Raw genomic sequence first — 27,685 nt, forward strand, 5'->3', positions numbered from 1 at the left:
CAAGAGTAAAAAAGAATGAACAACACAAGAACATGTAAAGATATGGGTAAATGAAAAAGATATGATGTTTAAAATAACAGTGACTTATAAGATTTATTCTATATAGGAGTAATATATAACAAAAATAAATAATAAAAAGTAAAAAGAGAATAAATGAAGTTAAACTATTGAAAAATTTTTGCATTAATCAGGACATGGTAAGAAAACTAATTTAAAGTGAATTTAAATAATTACTAGATACATTTTTGAAATGCCTAGGGTAACCACTAAAAGAATAATACTAAAATATAAGCTAATGGAGAAGAAAAATAAATAACAAAATATAATTAATACCAAAAACAAAAGGGCGAAAGAAAGAATAAAAGAAAACAGAACAGATGAGACAAATAGAAAAAATGGTGAATAAATAAAATAAATTGGCTGGGCGCAGTGGCTCACACCTACAATCCCAGCACTTTGGGAGGCCGAGGCAGGTGGATCACCTGAGGTCAGGAGTTTGAGACCAGCCTGGCCAACATGGTGAAACCACATCTCTTCTAAACAATACAAAAATTAGCTGGGCATGATGGTGGATGCCTATAGTCTCAGCTACTTGGGAGGTTGAGGCAGGAGAATCACTTGAACCTGGGAGGCAAAGGTTGCAGTGGGCCGAGATCACACTACTATACTCCAGCCTGGGTGACAGAGCGAGACACTGTCTCAACAATAAATAAATAAATAAATAAACAAATAAATAAGAATTAAAGAACATTATAATATATAGATTTTTAAATAACATAACTAAAACGAGAAATACACAAGTGCACACTCAGAGTGGAAGGTTTTAAAACATGCCTTGGTTAATAGACAACATATCAGCAAAGACAGAAGAGATTTGATTAGGACAATTAACCAGCTTGGCCTAATTGATATGCAACAATCAAACACTGTTCATTCTTTACAAGGGCATGTGGGATATACTGTTGGCCATAGACCATAACCTGGTCAATAAAACAAGTCTCAACAAATTTTGGAAGACTAAAATAACATACTGTATACTTTCTGACAGGAATGAAATAAAACTGGAAATCCAGGACAAATGTATAACTGAAAAATTCCAGAGATGTTTAAAAATTAAGCAACATGTTTCCAAATAACCCATGGGTCAAAGAAGAAATCATAATAGAAATTAAAAGCTATTTTAGTTTTTGTTTTTTTTTTTTTTTTTGGTTATTGTTGCTTGTTTTTATTTCATCCTCTTTGACTTTAATTTCTAAATCAATAAAATAGGGCTAGCTATAACAATGTCTTTTTTTTTTTTTTTTTTGAGATGGATTCTCGCTCTGTTGCCCAGGCTGGAGTGCAGTGGCACAATCTCGGCTCACTGCAACCTCTGCTTCCCGGATTCGAGCGATTCTCCTGCCTCAGCCTCCCAAGCAGCTGGGACTACAGGCACGTGCCACTACGCCCAGCTAATTTTTGTATTTTTAGTAGAAATGGGGTTTTACCATATTGGCCAGGCTGGTCTCAAACTCCTAACCTCATGATCCGCCCTCCTTGGCCTCCCAAAGTGCTGGAATTACAGGAGTGAGCCACCGCGCCTGGCCCTAACAATGTCATCTTGAGGCAATTTTGAGGAATAAATGATAGTACATAAATTTCCTGGCACATAGTAGATAGGCAATACATATTCCTTACCTCTAATCCTTAGAAACTATTTTGAAGTGAACAGACTTCATCTCAAAATGTGTGGGATGCTTAGAGAGACATTTATAGCTTTAATTGCATAGATTGCAAAAGAGGAACAGCTGAAAATCAATGACCTAAGTTTTCAACACAAGAAGCAAGAAAAAGAACAGCAAATTAAATCAAAAGAAAGTGGAAGAAAGAATATAATGAGGCCAGGCACGGTGGCTCACGCCTGTAATCCTAGCACTTCAGGAGGTCTAGGTGGGCAGATTGCCTGAGCTCAGGAGTTCGAGACCAGCCTGTGCAACATGGTGAAACCCCGTCTCTACTAAAATACAAAAAATTAGCTGGGCATGGCAGCGTGTGCCTGTAGTCCCAGCTACTTGAAAGGCTGAGGCAGGAGAACTGCTTGATTATGGGAGGCAGAGGTTACAGCGAGCCGAGATAACACCACTGCACTCCAGCCTGGGTGACAGAGTGAGACTCTGCCTCAAAAAAAAAAAAAAAAAAGAATATAATAAAGATCTAAGAAGAAACCAATAAATAAAATACAAACAATAAATAAAATCAATAAAACTGAAAACAGATTCTTTGAAATGATTAATAACATTGTTGGGGGTGGGGAGGAAAGAGAGAAAGGAAAGAAGGAAGAGAGACAGAGGGAAAGGGAGGCAGGAGGGAGAGAGCAAGAGACAGAAAGATGGAGAGATAGAGAAGGAGACACAGAGAAGGGAAAGGAGGCAGAGAGGGTGGAGCAAGATGGGAGAGAAAAACAGAGATAGAAAATGGAATGAATGAATGCCAGGGTCTCAACACTAAATATCCTACACATGGCGAAGGCCACCATAGCAATATTATGAGTGTTTTATTGCAGGACTCCCAACAGTCAAGAACTGTCCACAGATGAGGAGAGGGACTCAGAGAAGTCTGCATGTGGCCTGAAAGTCACAGCTCTGTAAGCACAGAGCCTGGTTGGAACCCCGTTTTATCATGCTCTCCAGCCCATTGTTCTTTTCATTGTAACTTTCAAGACCCAATATACAGAATTAGGACTTGGGCTGCTTAAAAAACCCCAGGGTTGGAAAATGCAAGGTCTGATCTTAAAATATGAACACTCTCTGGGTGCCCCGCTGGAGCCTAAGCAGAGGGGCAGGCTTGAATCTCCCATGGCAGGTGGGAACAGAGACCCTGGGACCAGAGCACCGAGGTGTGAGTCCCTGCTCCACCCCTCACCGGCTGTGCGACTGCGCTGACTGCATTTCTCTGTTTTCTTTGTACCAACCTTCTGTCATCTGGTAAGTGGTGAGAATGATTGTACCTCCCTCACAGGACTCTGGTGAACTGCATAAGTGAATGGGGTGGACCCTGGAACAGAGTCGTGTGTGATGAGTAAGCTGTCAGGCAGACCCAACCTACCGCGGGGCCATTGCTCAGGGACCTCAGAGCTTGCCCCTGAGCCACAGAACACCTGGGCCTCTTATCTTTCTCCATAGGTGCTTCTTTCACTCCTGCTCCACCGACATTTCCTTGCAGGTTGTTGGCTACATCAGTGTTTCTCCAGACCAGTGATGGAGGGGGAGAATCAGTACCGCATCTAGAATTCCCAGCGCCTGTGGAAGGTCCTGTCTGCCCTGCAGCCAGACCCACTTCCTCCGCCAAGAGTGGCCCACAGGCCCTTGAAAGCAGCTGCCCTGCGAGTGGAGTTACCTGCACCTCTTTGTCTACAGTGTGCGTCTTGGCTTTTCCCTGGAGGTGCTCCCTTCCCCTCACCAAACGCCCCTGATCCGTGCTCCTCTGCAAGGTGACTTCCCTCTCCAGGACATGGACCCTGCGTAGAAGGTGCTCGTTCTCCCCGCTTAAGGCCCGGATCATGTCTTCTATTCCCAGCACGATATCCTTTATCAGCTCTTTGTAACTAATGCCAAGCTCCGAGATCAGCGCCTGGAGCTTCCAGTTTTCCAGAGTGACTTGCTCCATCGTGTCTTTGGATTTCCCGATACTCTCAGACATGGATTTCTGAAGTTGGCCCAGATTCCCTTTCAGTTTTTCATTTTCCTCTTCAAGCTCCAAAATTTTGCTGTAACTCTTCCCATTGCAGTCTTCAAGGTCGGAGATGACCTGTAAATATTGGTCCAGTTCTTTCTTTAACTGAGAGATGTCCCCTACCAGCCTGTGGTTATCCCGCTCGAGCCTGGATATTTTTGTCACCTCTCGCTCTCTCTCTCTTTCAAGGGCGCACACTCTTTCATGGCACCGCTCTTGGTCTCCGTGAAGTTTGGTGGTGTCGTGTAAAATCTGGCGTCGCTGTTTCTTCAACCCAGAAATGAGCTGACGAAACCTGCTCCTCACTCTCTCGAGGGCACCCCAGGGCTCCGCGGGCCCCTCTGAAGGGTTTGGGCTGGCTTCATCCCAATCAGGCAGTGTCCCTGGGTTACCAGGAACTTCGCTGGTTCCCAGGGCCATGGTCTTTCCCGGCTTATCACCTTCATCACTCTCTTTAGACTTTGCTTCTTCATCAGAACAAATACCCCGATTTCCCCAAACCTGCTGAGAGTGAGCTGTCTCCCCGCCACTGTGCCACTTCTGAGCAAAGCTCCAGTTCTCTCCCCGACATGCAGAGGCTGAGCGCCGCCAGCCCCCACGGCCTGGCTGCAGGGTGGACAGCTGCTGGAAACAAGCCTCCACCTCCCGTGCAAGCTCATCGATTGTGAGTGCACACCTGTCGTGTCCTTTGCTCACAGCCTGTGGATTGTGACCAGTGGGTTCACCCCTGTCAGCTGATAAGGCAAATCTGGGAAACAGAGGCAGACCTGTCTCTCCTGCGAAGAAAAGCATTTCCTTGCTCTCATGTTCCTGGGAGTCAGGCTCCTCCGGGGCACCCCTGCACCCTGGATTGGATGCTTCTTGATGCGATGCCTCATCCTTCTCCTCTAGCCCTTCGTCCTCCGGGCTTTCTCCTTGCAGAAGCAGAGCATTTCCAAGCCACATTTGGTTTTCCTCCTTGTCCCTAGCTGTCCTCTCAACGGCTCTGCCTCTTCCTGCGAGGAGCTGACTGTCTGTTGGCCACAGCTCTTTGATCTCGTGAGACCTGGAGAAGGTGGCTAGGGGCGCCGCTTCCTCCTTCTCTGATGACAGTCCTCCTCGGAGACCCCAGACATATCCTTCCACCCTTTCCCTCCTTCTCAGGGATTCGGGACCCTCCTTTGATACTGAGGCCCCCCCCTGTAGAAGAGACATCAAAAACTCCCGCCAGGTCCCAGGGTGGCAGGTGGCAGCCCTGGTCTCTGAAGCCCCATTCTGGTCCTGCACGCCCTCTGTGGCTCCAGCCCCGTTCTCTAAGCTCAGGTTCTGACGGCTTTCCTGACTTGGCTGGTGCTTTTCACCAAGGTTTTTCCCCTTCCTGCCCAAAGTCCCCCTTGCCTCCCCCTCTTCAGTTCTCCTCCCCAGGCTTCCTCCTCCATTGTTCCAAGTGTCTTTCAGATCCTTGGGGTATTTTTTTGGAAATTGGTGATTTGAAACGTGGGGGGCCTCATAGGAGAGGGAGGCACTGCAGTCTCTTGCCTGGTGACAATCCCAGCTGGGGGGTCCTGTGGCTTTGGGAGGAGGTGGGGACCTGGTGGCGAACTCTTCTTGGGTTTGTTGTCCATCTGAGGGAAGCTCCTGGAGCAGAAGTGGTCGCCAAGAAGCGGAGTCCCCAGCCGGCCCCCAGAGAGGGAGTGCGGACGTCTGCACCAGGAGAAAGGCCTCTGTGGCCGGGTCAGCTGCTAGATTTTCTGAAATCCGGGCCAGGTCCACGGGGAGGAGTGACTTGTCCAAGCACTCCCCTGGGGGGCAGCCACAGACCAGGAGAAGAATCTGTTCATCCAAGCTAGGCTCTGCCAGAGTAAGCTACGAATGGAGAGAGAAAATGAGGTGTGAAACAGCCCTTTCCTCCATTCAGCAACCCCACCTCCACTCACCTCCTGGGGTTCTCCATGTCTCCTCACCAGTTGCACAGGGGACAAGCTCTTTCCCACACAGGACACAGCTGGCACCACCCTAGGGCCTTTGCACGTGCTCTTCACTCTACCCAGAATGTCCTTGCCCCAGATGCCCTCAGGGCTCGCTCCCTGGCTCCATTCGTATCTCAGTGCAAATGACTTCCTTGAGAAGGCCCTCCCTGACTCACTCTCGGGCCATCCACCCCATGTCATCTTCCCCCACAGCACCCTCCATGCCCTCACACCATATTATATATTTCTGTCTGTATCATCTAACTCCCCCTATAGCCCTGCCCCGTCCAATCCACTAGTCATGGGCCACATGGAGCTCCTAAAATGTAAAGTAATTAAATCAAGGTTAACACTCAGTTCTGCGGTGGCACTAGCCCCGTGTGGCCCGTGGCTACCGTCTTGGGCAGCACAGATGCAGACTGTGAATAGCGCTGTAGAAGGCTCTCATGGATGGGGCTCGTGCAGGCCGTCCACTCCCTGAGGGCAGGACTTCATCTTTGTTCAACTCCTGGGCCTAGAACAGTGCTGGGCACATAGGAGGTGTTTCCTTGATATTTTAAATGTATTTTTATCTTCGCTTATTTGATGTGTTTATCCAGAGAGGAGGAGCCCAGCTCACAGCAGGGCCCCGGCTGGGCTGGGGAAGCCTGAGGATGAATTTTGGTTTTAGCTAGGCTCACTGTGAGTCCCTGGGGCTGCTCCCAGACCTGGCAGGCTGCAGGCAGTTCTCAGTGGAACCCCTAGAATAGCTGGGAGAGGCTCAGCTGGTCTAAGACCCAGAAGAGAAGGACAGAGGGAGCATCTCAAAGGACAGAGGGAGTCTGAGCCTTTACAGGTGGACATACAAGCAGCAAAGCCCCTTCAGGCAGAGGGGGCTTGAAGGCCAGGAGCGCTGCCCCTGCCTGGAGGGGTCACCACCTCCCTGCTCCCTGGAGCTGTGGGTGGGCAGCACCCCTTCCTCTGTTGCCTTTGCCTCTGTCTGCAATGTCCTTCAATCCAGACACCAAGCCCCTCTCCCAGCTGCCCATAGAGAAAAGAGCATTTGCCCCAGAGAGGTATAGACCTAGAGACCTGGCTTCAATCCTGGGTGTGACCTTGAGCAAGTTCCTTAACCTGCTGGAGCCTCAGCCACCTCACCTGTCAAATGGGGCACCTCTGTGTTCTAAGACGTTGCCCTGGGCTTCAAGGGAAGGGGGTGGTGAGGAGTGAGACATATAGGGATGCGATGGCCAACAACAAAAATAAGAGATGCATCATGAGCAGGACGTGAATGAATGAAGAGATAACGGAGGGCCTCTCTATTTAGAACCACACAACCACAGCCGGGCTCGCGGGTCCCAGCATGGCTCTGCTTCTCAGGGACAAGAAAATGGAAGTGGAGAAAGGCTACGACTGCCTCAGCCTCAGAGCAAGCCACGGGAGGTGAGGCGGGACACAGGCTCCTGACCCTCAGGGCCAGCATGGGGCAGTGTGGGCTGTCGAGCCTGGATCTCGGGGTCCACCTCCAAGCGGGGGGCCTTGGGGAGTCACAGCAGCCCTTGGAGTCTCGTCTCCTCTCCAGAGCAGAGGTGGCAGCAATGCCTCGTGGGTGTCAGGAGGTGCCAATGAGAGGAAGTCTGTTCCATGGCAGCCCAGGCCTGGCACCCAGCTGACCCCCTTCCTCCCCACTCCCCATCCAGGTCTCAGGATGTTTCATTTCCTCTCCTCAAATCTCTCTCTCAACTCTTTCCAGAATGTTCTTCCAGACCTGGAGCTTCTTTACCCCTCCCACCTCCTGTGAGTGGCCACACACCCCGCACGAGACAGGGCTGAGGGGACCCAGGAGTACTGCACACGTGCACAGAAAGCCTCCATCCTCACCTGTTCACGGTCGGATCCCGCCAGGTCTCCGGGGAGCTCGCTTGTGGTCTCCGGGCCTGGAGCCAAAACAGAAGAGGCCCGTCCAGACCCGATGCAGCTCCAGGTGCAGGGCCCCTCCAGGAACTGGCCTGGAAAGCAACAAGACCCTGGGGGTTACAAAGACGCTCCCAGGAGCTCTGCCATGATTGCCTCTAGGGACCACGTCCCCCGGGCTTGGGTAAGATGGCACCCCCTGCCACCCCCGACTGTGAGCCTCATCATGCCTCCCAAGGGCAGCCTGATAACCACTAGCACCTTGGTCAGGGGAGGCAGCTGAGGCTCAGAGATGTGAAACAGCCATCAGTAGGTGGGCAGAGGCCCCAGGGCTCCAAGCCACCTCTGCAGCCCACAGACTCCTGCACGGGACAAAATCCACCAAACCTTTCTAAGCCTCAGCATCCTCATCTGTCAAACAGGGTAATGAGCCTCACCCCAGCCCTGCACAGCTGGCATGAGGACACATCTGACCTGGGTCGACGTAGCAGCTCTGCTCCCCAGAAATGAGATAACGGGAGAACGCTGGCTGCATCAGTCAGCAGCACCACTGTGTTACACATATACGAGATAATGCCATCCCTAAACAGCCCTTGAGGCTGGAGGGCTGGAAATAAACCACAGATGCCCAGTTGGCCTCCATGGCTGTCAGGCTCTCTGAGTGCAGGGGCTCTGGAATCCACGGCGGAGGTGGTTATGAGATATTATAAGATACTACTCAAGCCCGGCACGGTGGCTCATGCCTGTAATCCCAGCATTCTGGGAGGCCAATGCAGACAGATCACATAAGGCCAGGAGTTTGTGACCAGTCTGGCCAACATGGCAAAACCCCGTCTCTACTAAAAATACAAAAATTAGCCGGGCGTGGTGGTGGGAGCCTGTTGTCCCAGCTACTTGGGAGGCTAAGGCAGGAGAATCACTTGGACCCGTGAGCTTGAGGTTGCAGTGAGCCGAGATCGCACAACTGCACTCCACTCCAGCCTAGGTGACAAAGAGAGACTCCATTTCAAAAACAAAAACAAAACAAAACAAAAAAAATGAGAGAGAGATATTGGTTCACATCAGGGACAAGAGGCTTCTAAGCCCCAGCAGCTTCCAGACCTGCCAAGTGCGATTCTCACTGCCTCACACTGGAGGTGTCACGTGGGAAATGGGGGGACAGGATGGCTCCTGGTCATCATACGAACTTCTGTGAAAGCATGTCCCTGCTGCCAACCTGCTGGCCTGTGAGGCCCCTTGGCTGGCACCCTCCCGACGGCCAAGGGTATGAGCCTGTGTTCAGCTGAGCCTGAGCCAAAGGCCCCTGGTGGGAGTTGCATACTCTGATCCCCTCTGCAGCAGCTGTGTGACCCTGAGTGAGGGACCCTATCTCTCTGAGCCTCGATTCTTGTCTGTAGAGAGGGGGGACCACCCCTTCCCCCTGCATCACTGGGACATGATGAGGAGGAAGCAAGCTAGCCCTTTGGTGGGTGTTGCCTGGGACCCTGTCCTCCATGCACCGCGGTACCCACGCACCTTCTGAGGCCCTTTGTCCAGGGGCATCATCGGACCGCAGGGAGCTCCGCCAGCCTTGGCTTCTGCAGGGGTCCAGGGCCTCCTCCCTGGGCAGGGGCAGTGAGTTACCCTGAACACAGCCCAGAGCATCCTGGAGGAAGACAGAGCAAGTCAGGAGCCGTCAGTGTCCTGGCTGAAGAGTGCACTCCAAGCCCATCCCCGGGGGACCCTCCCCAGCAGGGAGCTTGAGTCCCTTCCATAGGTGAGGAAACTGAGGCTCAGAGGGCAGAGAGCTCACAGCCTGGCAGCACAGCCCCGGCCTTGTGCTTTTGGTTCACCAGGCCAAACTGTCCCCTCTTAGCACTTGGACTCCTGTCCACAGATAACAAGGGCAGCGTTCAGTCCTTGGAGGAGTGTGTCTGTCCAGCCAAGAAGCATCCAGGTCCCCTAAATCAGGGTCATGGAGCAGACTGGTACAGTCCATGGCCTGTTAGGACCTGGGCCATACAGCAGGAGGTGAGCAGCAGGCGAGCAGGCATTACTGCCTGAGGTCCGCCTCCTGTCAGGTCAGCAACGGCATTAGATTCTCGTAGAAGCGTGACCCCTATTGTGAACTGCGGAAGTGAGGGATCTAGATTGGGTGCTCCTTATGAAAATCTAATGCCTGATGATCTGAGGTGGAACAGTTTCACCCTGAAACTATCCCCCCACACCCACTGCCCATGGAAAAAGTGTCTTCCATGAAACCAGTCCCTGGTGCCAAAAAGGTTGAGGACTGCTGCCCTAAAGGGCACCAAAGGCTCCCAGCTCCACCCTTCCTGTGCAGGGGTCCAGAGCCTCCTCCCTGGGCGGGGGCAGTGAGTCACCCTGAACACAGCCCAGGGCATCCTGGAAGAAGGCACCCTTCCTGTGCACGGGTTCTTTCCATGTCCTGCCCAGGGAGGAGGGTGTCTGCCCAGGGAATTTGGACCGTGTCCTTCAACTGTCAATAAGCTCCAAATGCGACTGCCCGGTACTTTGGCAGCACCCTACCCCCTGGGCTTCTCCACAGCTTGGAGCTTCCCCAGCTGCCACCCTGCTGCAGATCAGGATAATTCAGAGGCAGCTCCTTTCCCCCTGCCATGGGGGACAGGCGTGGGATTGGCAAACAAAACAAAACAAAACAAAACAAAAACAGCTGTCACCCACCACCCACGAGGGGCTGGGCACAGGTCTCCTCTGGGTTCCCATGGCCCTGGCTGCTTCCACTAAGGTGCTCCAGCCCGGTGCTGTTGGCTGGCTCACCGACCTACTCCACTGGACTGTGGGCTCCTTTAGGAAGAGAACTTGGCTTCATTTTGTCTGCACCCTCACCCTAACCTGTATACAGTAGGTGCTTAATAAATGTTTCATTATCGGGTGGACAGATCGAACCTGAGGAAAAGCAGATGTTTTAGATTTACGAGTGCAGTCATTCAGAAAACATTTATTAGGCTCCTACTGTGTGCCAGGTGTGACTCTCGGCCAGGAGGAAACAGAATTGAGCAGGTAAGTGCCCTGTCCCCTTCTCACTTGCTCCCGAGGTCCTCACCTTCCCTCAGCAGACCCAGCATCTGACTCCTGGCTGGTCCTCCCACCTCCTTCAGGTTCTTGCAGCTATGGGAGACCTGCTGATCTTCCAGGCTCCCCTTGGCTCCCCTCTGGCTACAGGGTCAGCACGAATGCTGAAATCAGGTGCTGCTGCCCGTTTATGGGCTGTCATTGCTGCCTGGGCACCTTGTTCCCACCCCTGCAGCTTTGCACCAGCTTTCCCTCTCAGCAACCTGCTTGCCTGCCCCAGGGCATCCGTGCTGTCTCCGGTCTCTGCACCTTCCCGTGTGCTGTTCCTGCCACCTGGCTGGCACATCCTTCTTGGGAGGGGCCTTGATCGCTTGCTTGCTGCAGGCAAAGCTTTCTCTGCTTCTTGCTCCTGGCCCCTCCCTTCCACCCACCGTTCAGGCCCCTGCAATGGCACTAAAATGGAAACTGGACCTGGTTGCTCCCTGCTTCTCACCCTTCAACGCTTCCTGTTACATTGAAACCCCCTCCGGCCTCACTGCCCCTACCTCCACCCCGCTACCCCCACCCACGTCTGTGCTCCTGGAAGGGACTCTTCTCCCCACACCTCAGAGCCTTTGCACACTGTCTGGATCTTTCTTCCCACCCTCTGCCTGGCCAACCTCCTCCCCTTCTGGGACCTGCCTAAAGGCCAATCCTTAATGAGGCCTTCTTTAGCCTTCATCTCCTCCCACTCTGGGTTGCTGGCCTCCTGTGGATCTGTATGATGGTTTGGGTCCTGTCCATTTTCTTCTCATAGGCCAGGGGCCTCAGCACTGGCCACATCATGCAGTCACCCAGAAGCTTTAAACAAGAACCTGTGCAGGAGCCTCAACCCGAACCAATTAACCCAGAGGGCCCGGGCAGCGGCACCCTGTCCTGACGGCCACCTGCCTGCACCCAGAGGGCCTGGCTGACCGCTGCAGCTGTCCACATTCTCACAGTCCCGTTCAGCTGCTTCCTGTCTTTATCCATTTGGTTCCCACTCAACCAGAATTGTGTACCTTGTCAGCTGCTTAAAATCATCATTAGAGTGAGAGGGAAAAGGGAAAATGAAAGAGAGAAAGAAGGCATCAAAGAAAGGAAGTGAAAGAATGTGAATGACAAAGGAAAATGAGAGGGAATAGGATAGGGAAAGGAAGAGATGGAAATTCAAAGTGAAAGGAGGGAGACAGAGAAGTTGAAGGAAGAGGAAGGACTACATAAACAGAAAAAGGAGGAGGCTGGGGAGGCAGCGTGGAGGCCACTCCATAGCTCAGAAGGTAGAAATGGTTACTGGTGGTGTACTTTTTGGATTTTATTATCATATCCAGGCTGACTTCAATGCAATTCAACAACTGCTCACTGAGAACCTACTATGTGGCAAGCCCTGTTCTGGAGCTGGGGACACGGCCATGGATAAGCATACCTAGATCCCTGCATCGAGGAGGTGACATCCAGTGGAGACAACCTAGAAGACAACGCTGTACTGAAACATTGCCCATTGTCTAGTTTACCCCTTCATGTCCCAACCGATGAAGGCAGTACTCAGAGAGGGTGAGTCACTTGTCCAAAGTCACACAGTAAGTCGACGGGAGAACAGGAGCAGAGCTCAGGTTTCTAAACTTGATCTGGAACTTTCTCTCTCCCTGCCTGCTCTATCAGTCCGTCCTACATTTCAACCCTCAAGAAAACATTTGCCTGTAACTTAGTCTGGACTCAGCTTTCATGTGCAATTATAAGCAAAAAAAAAAAAAAAGAAAGAAAAAGAAAATGAGGAATATCAGGACATCCAGGCATAAACACGAACGTGTTAGAGGCCCTTCTGGGCTTTTTTCTATGCATAGACATTTTCCTAGGCATAGACATTGTGTAAGTTCTATTTATACAAAATGTAAATTTTTACTTCATGAATTTTGCATTTAATGATATAGAAGGATCATTTCTCTACAGGATCTTCTGCAGTGTGGTTTTTATAGCTACCTAATATTCTCTGCTATAAGGGAGAAAGTTCCAGATCAAATCAATTCCCTCGTATTGGGCAGTCGAGTTATTTTGAATTTTTACCAACTACAAGCAGAGCTGAGATACACATGACTGTATATGACTCTTCTGCACCCTCCGATCACTTTTTGGATATATTCGTGGAAGTCAAATGGCTGAGACTCAGGCATAAACCTTTTTTTAAAGGCATTTAATACTTATTGGTTGACAGCTCTTCCAAAGGGATGTGTTCATTTACACTCCTGATAGCTCCAGCACCACATGGCTGCAGGCCCTTTCAACCTTCGACAAATGTTCTGAAGAAAATGAGATCCTGAGGTTTTTCTCATTGGCGTTATTTTTTAACTAATGGAGCTGACCATATTTTTTTATAAGACCATTGGCCATTTTGTACTTCCTTTTATGTTATTTGCATGTTCATCCCTTTTGCCTGTTTTATTTTTTGACATTATTAACACTTTTTTTTTTAAAAGCTCTCGCTTGCTGCTGGAGAAACAAATGCGTAATATGCCGTTCTGCACAAAAGCAAGCAGCGAGCAAGGCTGCCTGGAATTTCCCCAACAACAAAGAGATTCACGGAGCTGCCACCAGGGGTCACTCTACGCACACTGCCAGGGCACAGAGGCTGGCGGGATCATACAGTAATTCGTAAAGCCCCTGACATTGGATCGTGATCTCAGCTCTGGGATGACAGTGGACAAGGACTTTTTAAGAACCCGGCTTTTCATCTCTCTGCACGAGCATCTCTGGGACCCTCCAAGCCAGGCACAGCCCTGTGCCGACCTCTGCCGTAGCATCATTGTAGTGTCATGGTTTGCAACTGTGTCTGTCTCCCCTATAAACTTTTGGAGGGCAAGATTCATGCCTGGCTCACTGCACCTGGGACATGGCAGGTGCCCAGGGCACACTCACGGGAAAGAATTCAGACCCGTCTGCAGATAAACCACGTTTGTCTTGCCAACTATGAATGGTTCTTATTTCCTTTTACCCTGAGCAGAAACCCTGTCCCCAAACTCCTCCCCAGGTCACGGTTTGTCCTTGCAGTGGCTCATTCCTCTGGGGATCAAGGTTCCAAGTGACTTGCTCTAAAACATATGACCTCAGGAGGAAGCATATGACCCCAGGCAAGCTACGGGAATCCTCCAGACTGCAGGTTTGTGGACAGGGCACTGCCCCAGCTACCTTGCAGAGTCCATGAGTTCCTGTTTAGGAAAGTGCTTTGTGAATATGAAACAAACGAAACATTTTTATAATGACTGCCCTTGCTGTAGTTCACACCATGGCTCCCAGAGCACATCAGACATAGCCAAGGGGTCACTGCAGGTGGGGCCAAGCCTGTGCCTCCTTTCAGACGCTGCTGATTCCACTTCCTTGGACAAGTGACTTTACCTCCCTTCCTCAGTGTCCTCCTCTGCAAAATGAGAATCAATAATTCTACCACCTCATAAGCTTGTTGTGGGGAATGCAACACATTACCACGCTGGACAGGCAATAAGCACTCCAAAAACTGACGAAAGTCAGCTTTTGTGATCATTTTCTATCTGTGGCATACATCTCTGGGACTAGATCCTCGTCACCGTTTCCCCATTTCTATGCTTCACTTCCAGCATTGCCACTCTGAAGCAGTCCCTTCAGCCAGAAGCTTCCTTTTTCCCAGGGGCAGGGGAGCAAATAGCTTCACTGGTGCATCAAGGCACTCACTTACCAAGCACTTCACAGCTGGTGGCCAGGGACTGGGAATGGAGCTAAAGTGAACCAGTTTTGGATGATGAGGGGCACACAGCTGAGGGGGTGGGCATCTGGGCACAGTGGACATCAGGACCACCAGAGGTGGCTCATGTCACCATGGGGGCACTGAGTTGACGTGAGATCAGGGAAGTCTTCCAGAGGAAGCAACATTCCCGACGAACAAAGAGAAAGTCGCAAGGCCTTCTAAGCAGCCTGAGTGGGGATGGGCACTAGAAGCTTCTAGACACACGGAAGGCTACAAGGCAGAAGAGCCTGGCACATTCAGGGACCTGCAGCTCAGTGTGACTGAAATGACATATGGGGGACTGAGCTTGAAGGAGCAGAACACCAGGGGCCTTGAATGCCATGGATAGGAGGTTGAACTTGATCCTGAGGCCGTGGGCAGCCATGGCAGGGTGCTTATATGGAGGGAGATCCTTTGACAGTCACCACCGAAGGGCCGCATCTGGCTCTGCAGTTTCCTTATCGATGGGTTCTCACACGTTAATTTTTAAATTCCAGGCTACATTCATCCTGAGAGCTGGTAGCTGGCTGGCGCTTCATGTTTCACAGTGGCCCTCTCAGGAGGGATTCTTCCTTTCCAGGCAGCCCTTTTTGACCTCAAGATGCTCTTTGTGAACTATCAGCTTCCCTCTGAGAGATGGACAGAGCCTGGCAGCCTTGTCACACGCTGCAGCCTGGGTCCAGCCTCCACTCCAACACCAGGGTCCTCCCCCAGTGACCCACGGACTCCACAGGGCTCATTTCCTTGCCCTTCCTCTGCCCCTACCCCCTTCCCTCAATCTGTTTTGTCATCCTGTGGGACAGAGTCTTGTCTTACTCCCCAGCCCCTGTACTGAGCTCAGACTGGAGCCAAGCACAGGCACCAAATGGATACCATCAAATCCTGACTGTTGACCTGTTGACCAGTATTTACTGAAGGAATAGGGCATGGGACACAGTGATGGGATCAGCCCACCAAAGGGCAAATCCTGGTCCCACCATATTATGGTCTGAACTTTCATGTTCCCTCAAACTCATCCGTTAAAACCCATATACCCAAAGGGATGTTATTAGGAAGCGGTGCTGAGTCCCCTCCAAGGGCAACCCATCGGTAAGTGGCAGGAGAGCCCACCTCCACCGAAAGTTAGAGCAAGCCATACCAGAAATGCAAAAGCCATGATAAAATGGATACACAAACACAGCCAAAGCAAGCCTCTCGCTAGTCGAAATTCTCCTAACCTGGTTTTTCAAGGGCCACGGTTTTAGATTGCTCGAAGGCAGGATCAGTGATTACCCAATGACATTTTTTTTCTTTTACTTTTTTGAGACAGAGTCTCATTCTGTCACCCAGGCTGGAGTGCAATGGCATGATCTCAGCTCACTGCAACCTCTGCCCCCCGGGTTCAAGCAATTCTCCTGCCTCAGCCTCCCAAGTAGCTGGGATTACAGGCACATGCCCCCATGCCCAGCTAATTTTTGTATTTTTAGTAGAGACAGGGTTTCACCATGTTGGCCAGGCTGGTCACTTTAGGTCAGGAGTTCGTGCTCCATGATATTTTATGCTGAGAATGTTATCCAGAGTTTGTTCAGCAGGGTCCTGTAATCACACTCTCTTGGGTTCTTCCCTCTGACACCACCAGGGACACAACTGCTGCTCTTTCTCATCCAGTAGAAATCCACTGGGGAGGTCACACGTCCCAAGACTAGTGTCCTAAACAAGCCCAGAAGCCAGATCATCTGTTTTTAGCCTCAGGGCTGAAAAGGGGCCTGAACCCACACAGGCTCCGGTAACTGAGAGTCAGCGCTATCTTCCCTTCTCCCTCCTTGCACTTAATAAATATTCACCCAGCACCTCTTCCGTGCCAAGGACTGTGCTAGAGCTGGGAATGCAGCAGAAAATAAAGAAGACAGTGCCTGTTTTGCAAGATGCATGTTTTGTTGGCAGTCAATGAACAAATAAATAAATGTATAGCATGTCAGTGTGCCTGCGGCACTCAGCAAACACTGGGAAGGCAGAGTGCACCCAGCCCCAGCCCTGCCCTTGGGAGGCTCAGCCCAGCACTGACAGCCATGCATGTGAGGGCCCTGGGAGGACAGAAGAGGCTCCTGGGGTCAGGGAATACCTGGAGGAGGAGAAGAGACCAAAAGCCGTCATCTGCCACATAACTTTGTGGAGTGGGTTGAATTGTGTCTTCCCAAAATAAATCATACCTGAGAGTGTGGCCTTAGTTGAAAATAGTGTCATTGCAGATGTGATCAAATTAAGGTAAGGCCATACTGGATTAGGCTGGGTCCTAATCCAATAAAGATCTGGTGTCTATATAAGAAGAGAAGAGACACAGAGACAGACACACAGAGGAAAGAGGCCAAGAGAAGATGGAGGCAGAAATCAGAGTGATGCGTCTGCAAGCTGAAGATTGTCAGGAGCCACCAGAAGCTGGGTGTGGCAAGGAGCAGACTGTCCCCTAGAGCCTCAGGAGGAAGCATGGCCCCACTGCCACCTTGATTTCCAACTTCTGGCTCCCAGACCTGGGAGAGAATAAATGTCTGCGGTTTTAAGCCAGCAGGTTTGAGGTACTTGGTTACAGCAGCCCCAGGAGAATAACATGCTGTGCCTTGCCTATTTCCTCAGGGCCCAACCTGCAGCCCTAGGAATGCCCCGGGTGACCTGGCCCTTACCTGCAGCAGCTAGCTCCAAACCAGCTGGGAACACCTTGCCTGCTGCTGTCACACTCTGTCTCCAGACCTGTGGCTGGCTGGGGCCTCTCCTGCTGACTCAGACAATGCTCTCCTGCCCCAGCGTTTCGCCCCGCCAGGTGGGCTCAGAGCCCCGGCAACCTGACTCGGGGTCACTGCTGGTGCCTTCCCCACACCCTCAGAGGGCGGTTCTCAGCTGCATGAGCGCCCACAGCTGCCTCTGGGAAACCCCCAACCCAGGAGGCTGGGTGGATACGACAGGAAAGTCAGGGAATGGGAATTACATCGGGTCCTCGCTCTTTGGTTGTGTCACCCTGGACAGGGCACTGCATCTCTGAGCCTTCTGCCTCCTCTATGAAGCAGACAAGAGGACACCTACCTGGCCATGTCGCTTGAGGATTAAGTGAGTAACAGATGGGCAGCTCCTAAGATGAAAGCCAGCCCCTTCCCCTCGCCCCCTCTGACATCCCAGGTCTTCTATCAGCCAGGGGGCTTCACCCACCTGCCCTGCCCTGCAGCAGACCCAGGTAAAGGTTCTCAGCTCCTTGGCCCAGAGAACTGCCCCCAGATAGCCCTTTGCACAAGGTCACTGCAGTTCTCTCAGCCTTCCCAGCCTATCCACAGGCTACTGGGATACAGGAGCTGGTAACCACAGGCCCCGTACACCCTGGGGACCTGTTGGCCTGAGCTCCCACTAGCCATTCTGACAGCTCAATGGTGACAAACTACACTCACATCTAACCTACTCCAGTCCAGGATAAGCCCTCAGGGAAAACAAATAAAAAGTCAAGAGAGAGAAAATTACAATGTAGGTAGTGAGGCTGACTTACCCAACATCCTACTAGATGAGCACAAGCCCAGGAAGAGATGAGGAGGAGGGTGGCAATGGTCATGATGATGGTGATAGTGATGGTGATGATGATGATGATGGTGATGGTGATGATGATGGTGATGGTGCTGGTGATGATAGCGATGGTGTCACTGATGGTGATGATATGATGGTGATGATGGTGGTGATGATGATGTTGATGATATGATGGTGATGATGGTGATGATGATGATGATGGTGATGATGGTGATGAGATGATGATGGTGATGATGGTGATGGTGATGATGATGGTGATGATGATGATGGTGATGATAGTGATGATGGTGATGATATGATGGTGATGATGGTGATGGTGATGATGATGATGGTGATGATATGATGGTGATGATGGTGATGGTGATGATAGTGATGGTGATGATGATGTGATGGTGATGATGGTGATGAGATGATGATGGTGATGATGGTGATGGTGATGATAGTGATGATGGTGATATGATGGTGATGATGGTGATGGTGATGATAGTGATGGTGATGATGATGTGATGGTGATGATGCGATGGCGATGGTGATGGTGATGTTGGTGATGATGGTGATAGTGATGACGTGATGGTGATGATGGTGATGGTGGTGATGATGCTAACAGTGACAGAAGCTAGATTCGATTGATCACTCAAAATATACCAGGCACTAAGCTAAGAGCTTTCCCTGTGCTTTCTCATTTCATTCGCACAGTCACACCAGGATGCACTAGTATTATCATCATCCCAGTATTAATCCCATTTCACACTCGGGAAACTGAGGCACAGAGAATTTAGGAACCTGCCCGAAAGCATCTCAGCTGGTAGGAGGCAGAGATGTGCTGGAATCCTCCATCATCTCCACTCTCATTCCCGCCTGCACCTCTGAGTGTGAGCACCTTGCTCCACTCCAGTGTTGAAGGCTCAGCATTCTACACTCCACAGGTTCCTGAGTTGCAACCCTGCTTTCTCAGCTACTCTGCTGATGAGAGACCGAGGCAAAAGTGGCTGGGGACCACACTTGATGGGCAATTTATGGAACTTTCAAGAGAAGTGTGACTGTGCAGGCCAGCCTGCAGTGCAGCGTTGAAAGCTGAGCCCCATGCGAGGTGCAGTTCCCCTGGGCCACCGGGACTTTTACAAGAGGAAGATAGGATGAATGGAGAGATTGGGGGAAGAAGGACTTAAGCCAACAGTCTAAAGTCTTATGTTTAGGAAAATTACAAGAGAGAATTTTAAATGACAATTTCCATCTAGGCACAATTTGTTTTCCAAAATTACAACAAGTTGCCAATGTTATATACTTTGTTTTCCTTTTATCTGATGAACATAAGGAAGAAGAATGAACAGGAAATGTACAAGAGCGAGAATAGGAGGATAAAGCAGTAAAATGGTCAACTAAGACCACCAATAAAGCCCTTACTAAGATAACCTGGATAAGACACACATCGTTATCCTGAGAAAATTCAGATCATTTAAGGTTCCAGGTAATTTTAAATGGATTGTCCAGGTTTGAAGATAAATTTTATTTCCAGAAAATGAGCACTCCTTTTTGGGCTACAGTTGCTCACTCATTTTTCCTTAAATGCAAATTGAACCACAGGGGAGAAGTGGGAGCTGAATGAGTGCTTTCATTGCAGAAGGTAGGCTGCTACAGTAGAAACGATAAACTTTGGACTCTCATGAAATTTTGATTACATTCCAGTTTGGTCCCTTAATATCTGTGTGACAACAGTTAAAAGATGCTGTCCTCTGAGCCTCGGCTTCTTCAAATGCAAAAGGAAGACGCTAATATCACCTTCCTTCATAAGCATTAAATGAAATAATGTCTTTGCAAACACCCAGTATGGAGCCGAGCACACAGTAGGAATACATAAAATGTAAGCTTTTACCCTCCCCTCAATGAAATGAATCAATACATGTCCAGCCTGCCCTCCAGAGTTTAAGAAGTTTGTCCAAGGTCACACAGCGAGTAAATATGCAAACCAGAAAGGGACCCTACCCTGTGTGCTCTCTACTCCACAGTCCTGAGGCCCTTCTGTGTGCTGCTATGGGGGCTACAAAGACCATCATGTCTGGACCTTGCCCTCAAGGAGCTCACAGTCTAAAGAGGGAGAACTGAAGATGCACGCACAGAATTGCCACCAGGGAACCGTTGTCACCTTTGGTGCTACAGGTGAAGTGGGAGAAGAGGTGACTGCTTCCAGAGGAGGGGGACCAGACTTCACAAGCACATACGAGTCCTGTGGCACAGCGTGTTGAAGATCTTGTCTAGCGTGGGGCCTGGCAGTCAGCAGGAACTCATTGGATGTTGGATAGATGGATGGACAACAGTGAGTGGACAATAAGGGATATAAGGTGGTTGGTTAGCTGCCTGGCCAGTGGCCAGAGGGGTAGATAGATGAACAGATGGTGTGGTGAATGAGAAGATAGTGGAATATGGCTAGACAAGTGGGAGGGTGAGTGCTAGGGTCTGAATGGCTGTGTTCCCCCCACCAAATTTATGATGAAATCCTAATCCTCAGTGTGAGGGTGTCAGGTGGTGGGGTCTTTGGGAGGTAATTAGGCTGTGAGGGTGGAGGCTTCATGGATGGTATTAGTACCCCAGAAGTTTCCCTCTCCCTCCTGCCCCGTGAGGACCCAGTGAGAAGGCCCTTCCCCCACACCAAATCTGCTGGTGCCTTGATCTTGGACCTCCAGCCTCCAAAAGTGTGAAAAATAAGTTTCTGTTGTTTACAAGCCACCATCTATGATACTTTTTTTTTTTTTTTTATAAAAGCCCAAACAGATTTCAACAATGGGAAAACAAGTGGTTTAGTAAGTGCGCTCATAAGTGGCTGTGTGGACAAGCAGCTGTTAGAATGAATGGGAAAATGATGGTGGGTAGGTGGGTGAGTGGTTGGATAGGTGGATGGATGGATGATGGGCAAGTGTGTGCATCTGAGGATGGACAGGTGGGTGGACACGGTTGGTGGATGGGTAGTGAGGTGGGCATGCACTGAATGAGTGTGTGAGGTTAGATGGAAGAGGGGGTGGGGAGGTGAGTAGATGCAGTGAAGGACGATGGACAGGGCTGGCAGGGTTGGACGGGTGTATGAAGAGGAGCCCGGGAAATGAATGGGTCCAAGACTTGACCAAGTGGCTGGAGGAGAAAGAAAAAGGCAAAAGATCACTCCTGCCCTGGGTTGCTGCCACTTACCAGGCTGCAGTGACCGACAGGGGCCTGGGCTCCCAGCTCCTCTCGCAGGCACTGGTTCTGCTGGGCGAGGTCCTCCACCTGGCACTGCAGGCCGATCTCTGACAGTTTCAGCCCATAGATGAAGCAGCGCAGCTCCTCCAGCTGCCCGCGGAGCTGGCGCTCTGTGGCCCTGTGCTGCTGCAGCCTGCGCGCTGCCTCCTCTCGCTCGTGCTCGCTGCGCTCTGCCCTCGCCTGCAGGGCGCGCAGTTCCGCGGTCGCCTCGGGGGCGCTCTGGAGGCCCGAGGCCGCGATGTCCCGCTGGGCCAGCAGGAGGCCCGCGGCGTGGCAGAGGCGTCGCACGTCGAGCTCCAGCCGCTGCACCTGTGCCCGCAGGACGCATTCCTGCTCGCGCACCAGGCCCAGCTGGCGCCGCTGGGTCCGCCGGCAGCGCTCCAGGGCCGCCGCCTGCTGCCCCAGTGCCTCGTCCTTGCGCCGCAACCGCTCCTGCAACCGCCGCAGCCGCCACTGCTGCCGCCTGGCCACGCTCTCCTTCTCCCGGATCTACAAGTTGGCGGTGGATGAGGGCGTCAGCAAGCCCGAAGGACACGCCATGGCTCATATTGATTCTGTCTTGACTTAACATTTCCGTATTTTGTGCATGGTGCGTTTTTGCATTTTGTGCATTATAATAGTGCATCAAAATATTATCTCTTTGACTGTTTTGCATCATTTTAAATTTTGCACGGAGGCAAGTGTCTCCCTCACCTCATCCACCCTAGTCTGGGCCCTGCACCCTCAAGAGCTCCCTGAGTCCTGGGAGGGAGCTGGGCAGGTGGCAGGATGGCCATCAGCGGGTGCACACCCTGAGGGCCGCTGGAGATGTCGGCACCTGTAAACATCCGCACCTGAGTGCACAGAGCTGCTCCGGAGCCTCCCGGGTGTCCGCACTTCCACCCCAGAACTGCCCAGAGATCCCCATTTCCTATCTACAGGGTCAATGCTTGGCCCACCCAGGGTCAGCTGGCTCCAGCAGGTGAGTCAGGACACCAGTACCACAGTAGCTGTCATTACTGTGGACACTCCACCTGAAGGGAGGTATGTTACTAGCCTGAGGGATACTCAGAAGTGACTTGCATATCATGCAGCTAAAATTCACTGCGGCCAGGATGCCAAGCGCCCTGTACCTGACTCAGACCTTTTCTTCTTTCATCTGCCCACCTGCCTGGCCAGGGAACATACCTGCCTCTTCCCACCCATGGGCCGTGAGCTGGACTGGGGTGAACCACCCACGGCGAAAATTAGAGCTGTTGCCTACTTTTCAGAATTAACTCAAGCAAAGGGATAGAACTGCCTCTATGTTAATCTTTCAATTGCCAGCACTTGCTGCTGCTCTTCTGCCAGGGAGCTTCCGGAAAACAAAAACAAACAAGCTACGAGCAAACATGAAAGAGGAAACCTGGGAACAGCTCAGACAAGCTTTGTTTGATAGTTTTGGGGAACGTGGGGCAGATAAAAGTTGGGGTCAGATTCCCTGGGAGGAGAATTCTCCCGGTCTTCCTGAAGGCATGTATTCTGTAATGATCTTTGCATGGTGCCCGGCGGAGGGACTTCAGAGCCTGGATGGTCTGCCTTTGACAGCTTTCAGAATGACCGCAGCTCACTACAGAAACAAGGCATCTCCATATGCAAATGCTTACTGGAAACACTGACAGCAACAAAGCAGAACTGCTATCTGGTACATACCGGTGAGAAGGGCATGGAAAACTTGCTCATGCACTCCTGCAAAACTCGCTTCAAAATACAAATGTTTGCAGCGAGAGATTTAGGGTTAGAGGGTTGGGGGCTGGGTGGCAGCTGAGCCAAGGGGCAACTGAGAGATCCTAAGCAATTCTGCTATCACTTTGAACATCTGCCGCCCATCTGGAAATGGAGTTTTGTGATGAGTCTTTCCCAGGAGCATACACAGCACATGAGACAGATTTAATAAGACGACGCATGTAGAAGAGGGTTTGGTGTTCCCTTGTAGAAACTGCTGGTCCCTGCAGTACCTTTCACTCCCTAACAGCGTGTCACTTGCTGTCACCCTCATCTTTTGCCCCTCATCACACTGTGAACATCATTACAGGGCTGGGTCCAATTCACCTCGGAAATTCTATAGGCACATAGGGCACAGCTCAAAAAGTATTTATGACAGCATTTTCCACGAGACATCACATCAGTGGCGGAGGAGTCCCACTCAACACCACTCTACCTGTGTTAAAACTCCCCTCAGGACGGTAATGAGGAGGTACTATGAGCCAAGGAGGAGAAGTAACTCGATTTTCTGCACCTGAAGTTCAGTATAAAGGGAAAAAAAATTCCACTAGGATATCTCCCTGGCATCTCAAGGACTATTTTCCATTTAATTGGAATCCTTGGATTTCCACGTCCAATTCTATTTCCGCTAATAGCTATGCCAAGTGCTTTTGCAGCTTTTTGACAGTTTCCCACTGTAAGAAACATGTATGAAACACCTATGAACATCATGCCCATTATACACACCTGTGTACAACCGAAACAAGTTTCTCAAAACAGTACTCCCTCTAGCACATGCGATGTGCTTTTACATTTCTTAGTTTCTATTGATTTGATTTTTAAGTGCCAGTTGTGAGCCCCTGAATTGAATTGATCTCACCTCCCACAGATGGGTTGCAACCTGCAATTTGAAAATCCCTGGCTGCATTCTAAATAGCAGCAGGCTAGAACAGGATGCCTCCAGGGACTGTTGGGCGCCGCATGCGGCTACCTTGGAGTTTTGCGGTTTTTGCCTCTGCAGCCTTTCCTAAAAATGGCCTACCCTCCAGCCCCATCATCCTTCCCCTGGAAAATTTCAGTAATGGCTAATAATTATAAAAGCAGATAGTGTCATTTAAATACCTACTGTTGGGAGTGTTTTACATGTATCAATTCAACCCACACAACAATCTGAGGGGGTTGGTACTATATCATTCCCACTTCACAGATGAAGAAACTGAGGCCCAGAGAGGTTAAGTCACTTGCGCAAGGTCACACAGCTAGTGAGTGGCAGAGCCAGGGTTTGGCTCTAGGCCTCTGCCTCCAGAGCCCCCGACCCTTAACTGCTCACTCGTTCTCCAGGGAGCTCTCCAACTTCTCCCCCTGCCTCCGCCATCTCTCTCTGCCATGCAGGGAGAATGGCATTCCCCAAATGACCATCTGACCCCGAGGCTTCCCTACTTAAGTCCCCTAAAGCTTGTTCCCCATTGTATTCAGAATTGGGCCATGCAGTGGAGTTGGCCATCTGGCCCCTCTGGAACTTTCCGACTCACCCACTCCATCCCCAGCAGGGTGATATCCTCTGTATTCTCCCACACCTCTGTGCTATGGCCCATGCTGTCACTCACGCCTCACACGCCCTTCCCAACAAGGCCCAACTCACACGGCCTCAGCTCTCTGTAGCTCTCCTCAACTCCCCCAGCCCCCTGAACACACGCCGGGGGGGTTCCCACACTCCCCCATGTCACCCCACATCCAGGTTTAGAGTTACTTGTTTTTTATCAGTCTCCCCCATCTGCATAAGAGCTCCAGACCCCAGGAGCCCTGCATCAGCCAACTCTTGTCCTCAGACTGTGGCCTGGAGCTGAGGTCCTCGGGCACAAGAGCTTCCAGCAAGTGTGCAGCCCCCACAGATCACAGCCCCCACCCCCACATCCCTGCACGCCCCAGGCCCTGCAGTCACTACCATGCACCATGAACTTAGGATCTCTCTAACCCTCCTGACTGGGCTCTCCCAGGCCCACCCTATACTGTCTTTGTCTACCTGCAGCTGCTACTGAGTTCCAGCAGCTCTGCAGTCCGGGAAACAGGGACTGGAAAGAAGAAGGAAACGTACCTGGCTGGCCAGCTCCCCCTGCAGCGCTGCCAGCTTCTCCTGGGCCTGCAGCCAGGCGCTTCTCTCCTGAGCCACGTGGATGTTCAGCTGGTCCACCTTCCGGAGGAGTTTCCTCTCTGACAGCTCCAGCTCCTGAATTCTGCAGCGTGAAGAGCAGGGAGGCACTTGCTCAGGTGCAGTCAACATGGCCTAAGGCTTTTGCAGACCCCGGGGCCAAATTATTATTATTATTGTTTTTGTCATTTGATCAATTCGATGTTCTGGCAAAATGACGTTTTGCATAATATTCATGCATATAGTTCTAAAGATTATCTACAATACTTCAAAGACGTTATTTGAACAATTAGGTACCATGCATCAGAAATCTTCAATGTCCTCACACCGAAGCCAGTAATTGCAGATTCAGGTAATGCCAACTAAGAGTGCCTGAGCTTGAGCCATTTAGGCTAAGAGCTTTAACTTGGTGGTTTCAATGAATCCTCACATTACCAGCTGCAGGTGGGTTCTGCTACCCCTACTTCACACAGGAGGAAATAGGATCAGAGGGGGCAGACTTTTGCCCAAAGTCACACAGCATTATAGAATCTAGTTGGTCTTACTTCCGGACTTAGCATTGTCAGCCTCTGCTCTGCTGTCTCCCATTTTAGCTACATTCTTGTAAACCTAAGGAATGATTGAAATTCAGAAAAAGATTTCTACAACTGAAAAAAATTAATCTCTGCATTACTTACTCTTCCAGATGAGAAGCTGGAAGTGGCTTAACTGTCTATTAGGAATGGCTAAGTCACAGGAAGGCTTTGCATGGTCTTGCAAACACACTGGAGCTATGTCACAAGCAGATGTGAACTCAGACTGGATGTGAACCCTGATTGCAGCTCTGTGGGAGGGAGACACAAGCAGGGTGGGGGCAGAAAGTCCAGAAAGAAAGCCCGGGCTCCTGGACCCATAGGGTGAGAAGGCACTGAGAAGACTGGCCTGTCTCCCATTGTGCCTAGTTTCCAAGTCCCCTTAATGTGTCAGTCTTGCCTCTATAATAGAAACCATGATACACGTGAAGGTGCACTCATAGCCTCCGTGCCTAAGCTCTGCATATCCTCACTCCTCCCCAAGTCCCTGCTGGACACCTGCACATCCAGGACAGATACTGCTGGCCTGGGTGAAGAACTAGCTTTGCCTGCCGGCTCTGCCATTCACCAGCCATGGGGCCTTAGCAGGGCTAGTTCAGCACTATGACCCTCCGTAACTTTATCTATAAAACAGAGGTCATTAACCTTGTTCAGTAGGTTTTCATGAAGATTAAATTACATGATGCATTATTATTAATGATAAGGCCAAGAGTCCCTCTCCTATTCCAGTTCTCATGCCCTGAGGAAAGGTCTCAAGGATGGCAGACCAGAGCGTGCTTTCTCGTGAGGATCATAATCAAGCTCCTTCCAAACTGGACCACAGGAGCAGCTCCAGTTAGCCAGTCAGGCTGAGTGCTTTCCAATGCGTTATACGATATGGGGAGATTTGCTAGGAAAAACAAAAGCCTTTCTTTCTAGTTCTGAGACCAGTCTGTAACAATAACTATGAGAACAGTATTTAATTCTGATACAATTCCTAATCTTAAACGAAGCAGAAAATGACGAATTTCACTTCGGCAGGGCAAATTTTGGCCCCAAGTTTATCCAGGCCCTAATCCCTGGAACCTATGAATGTTACCTTAAAATGCAAGAGAGACTGCGAGACTGCAGATAGGATTAAGTCAAGGATGGTGAGATGGGGATATGGACTTGGATTCGCCGGCTGGTCTCTAAGACCAATCACAAGTATCCTTGAGAGAGGGAGACAGAGAGGGTTGAGTCTAGGGATGGCAGTGTGGCCACCAATGCAGGATTGCATGCAGCTGGCTCCAAAGATGGAGGCAGGGCGGGGAGCCCAGGAATGCAGCTCTAGACCTGGAGAAGACCAGGAAATGGATTTCCCCTCCAGCCTCGGAGAGGGCTTGGCTCCACCCACAGCTCGACTAGCTCAGGAAGACTGATTCCCACTTCTGGCCACCAAGCTTGTGGTGATGTGTTACAGCAACTGTGGGAAGCTAATACACTCACAAATATGACATTGACAGTGAAGTATCACTGTTCCCCAATTAAACCAATGACAAATGTGGATGATACTTTTACTGTGTTTTTAGGTTTTTTTGTTTGTTTTGTTTTTTTGAGATGGAGTTTCGCTCTGTGCCCAGGCTAGAGTATAATGGCACGATCTTGGCTCACCGCAACCTCCACTTCCCAGGTTCAGGTGATTCTCCTGCCTCAGCCTCCTGAGTAGCTGGGATTACAGGCATGCACCACCACACCCAGCTAATTTGGTATTTTTAGTAGAGACAGGATTTCTCCATGTTGGTCAGGCTGGTCTTGAACTCCCGACCTCAGGTGATCTGCCCGCCTCGGCCTCCCGAAGTGCTGGGATTACAGGCACCGTGCTGGCCTAGTATCATTTTAAGGATTAATTATGTTAATACTTGTCAAGCCTGTGAACAGTGGCTTGGTACTGAACAAGTACTCGGTAAGTACTTAGCTGTTATTAATTTTACTGCATGTAGACGAGGAATAAATATGCAACATGATAGTGTTATGAAGATGGGAGTGGGATTTCTTCACACTTCTAACAAAGCTGTTATATTATTTTGAGAAGAAATACTTCTGTGCTTCAACTCTTTATTTAAAGCGAATCCAAGACATACTACCTGGCCTT

At 50.5% G+C, this 27,685-nt stretch overlaps 1 protein-coding gene across 7 annotated transcripts in view; it reads right to left on the minus strand.

The window, feature by feature from the left end:
* The window catches only part of C3H4orf50 (chromosome 3 C4orf50 homolog), a 120,414-nt gene that overhangs the window by 89,165 nt on the left and 3,564 nt on the right, over positions 1-27,685 (minus strand). For 6 of the 7 annotated variants that reach the window (XR_011621568.1, XR_011621564.1, XR_011621565.1 and 3 more), the window contains exons 2-6: positions 24,947-25,085; positions 21,079-21,618; positions 9,069-9,198; positions 7,521-7,648; positions 3,085-5,556 (exon numbers count right to left, since the gene is read on the minus strand). Coding sequence is in view for 1 of the 7 variants with exons in the window: in XM_071093900.1 (XP_070950001.1) it covers positions 3,085-5,556; positions 7,521-7,648; positions 9,069-9,198; positions 21,079-21,618; positions 24,947-25,085 (3,409 nt within the window). In the remaining 6 variants the exon portion in view is untranslated. The remainder of the gene's footprint in view (positions 1-3,084; positions 5,557-7,520; positions 7,649-9,068; positions 9,199-21,078; positions 21,619-24,946; positions 25,086-27,685) is intronic. The other variant, XR_011621569.1, reaches the window with a different exon arrangement.

This window comes from Macaca nemestrina, chromosome 3 (genome assembly GCF_043159975.1).
Source record: "Macaca nemestrina isolate mMacNem1 chromosome 3, mMacNem.hap1, whole genome shotgun sequence".
Lineage (NCBI taxonomy): Eukaryota > Metazoa > Chordata > Mammalia > Primates > Cercopithecidae > Macaca > Macaca nemestrina.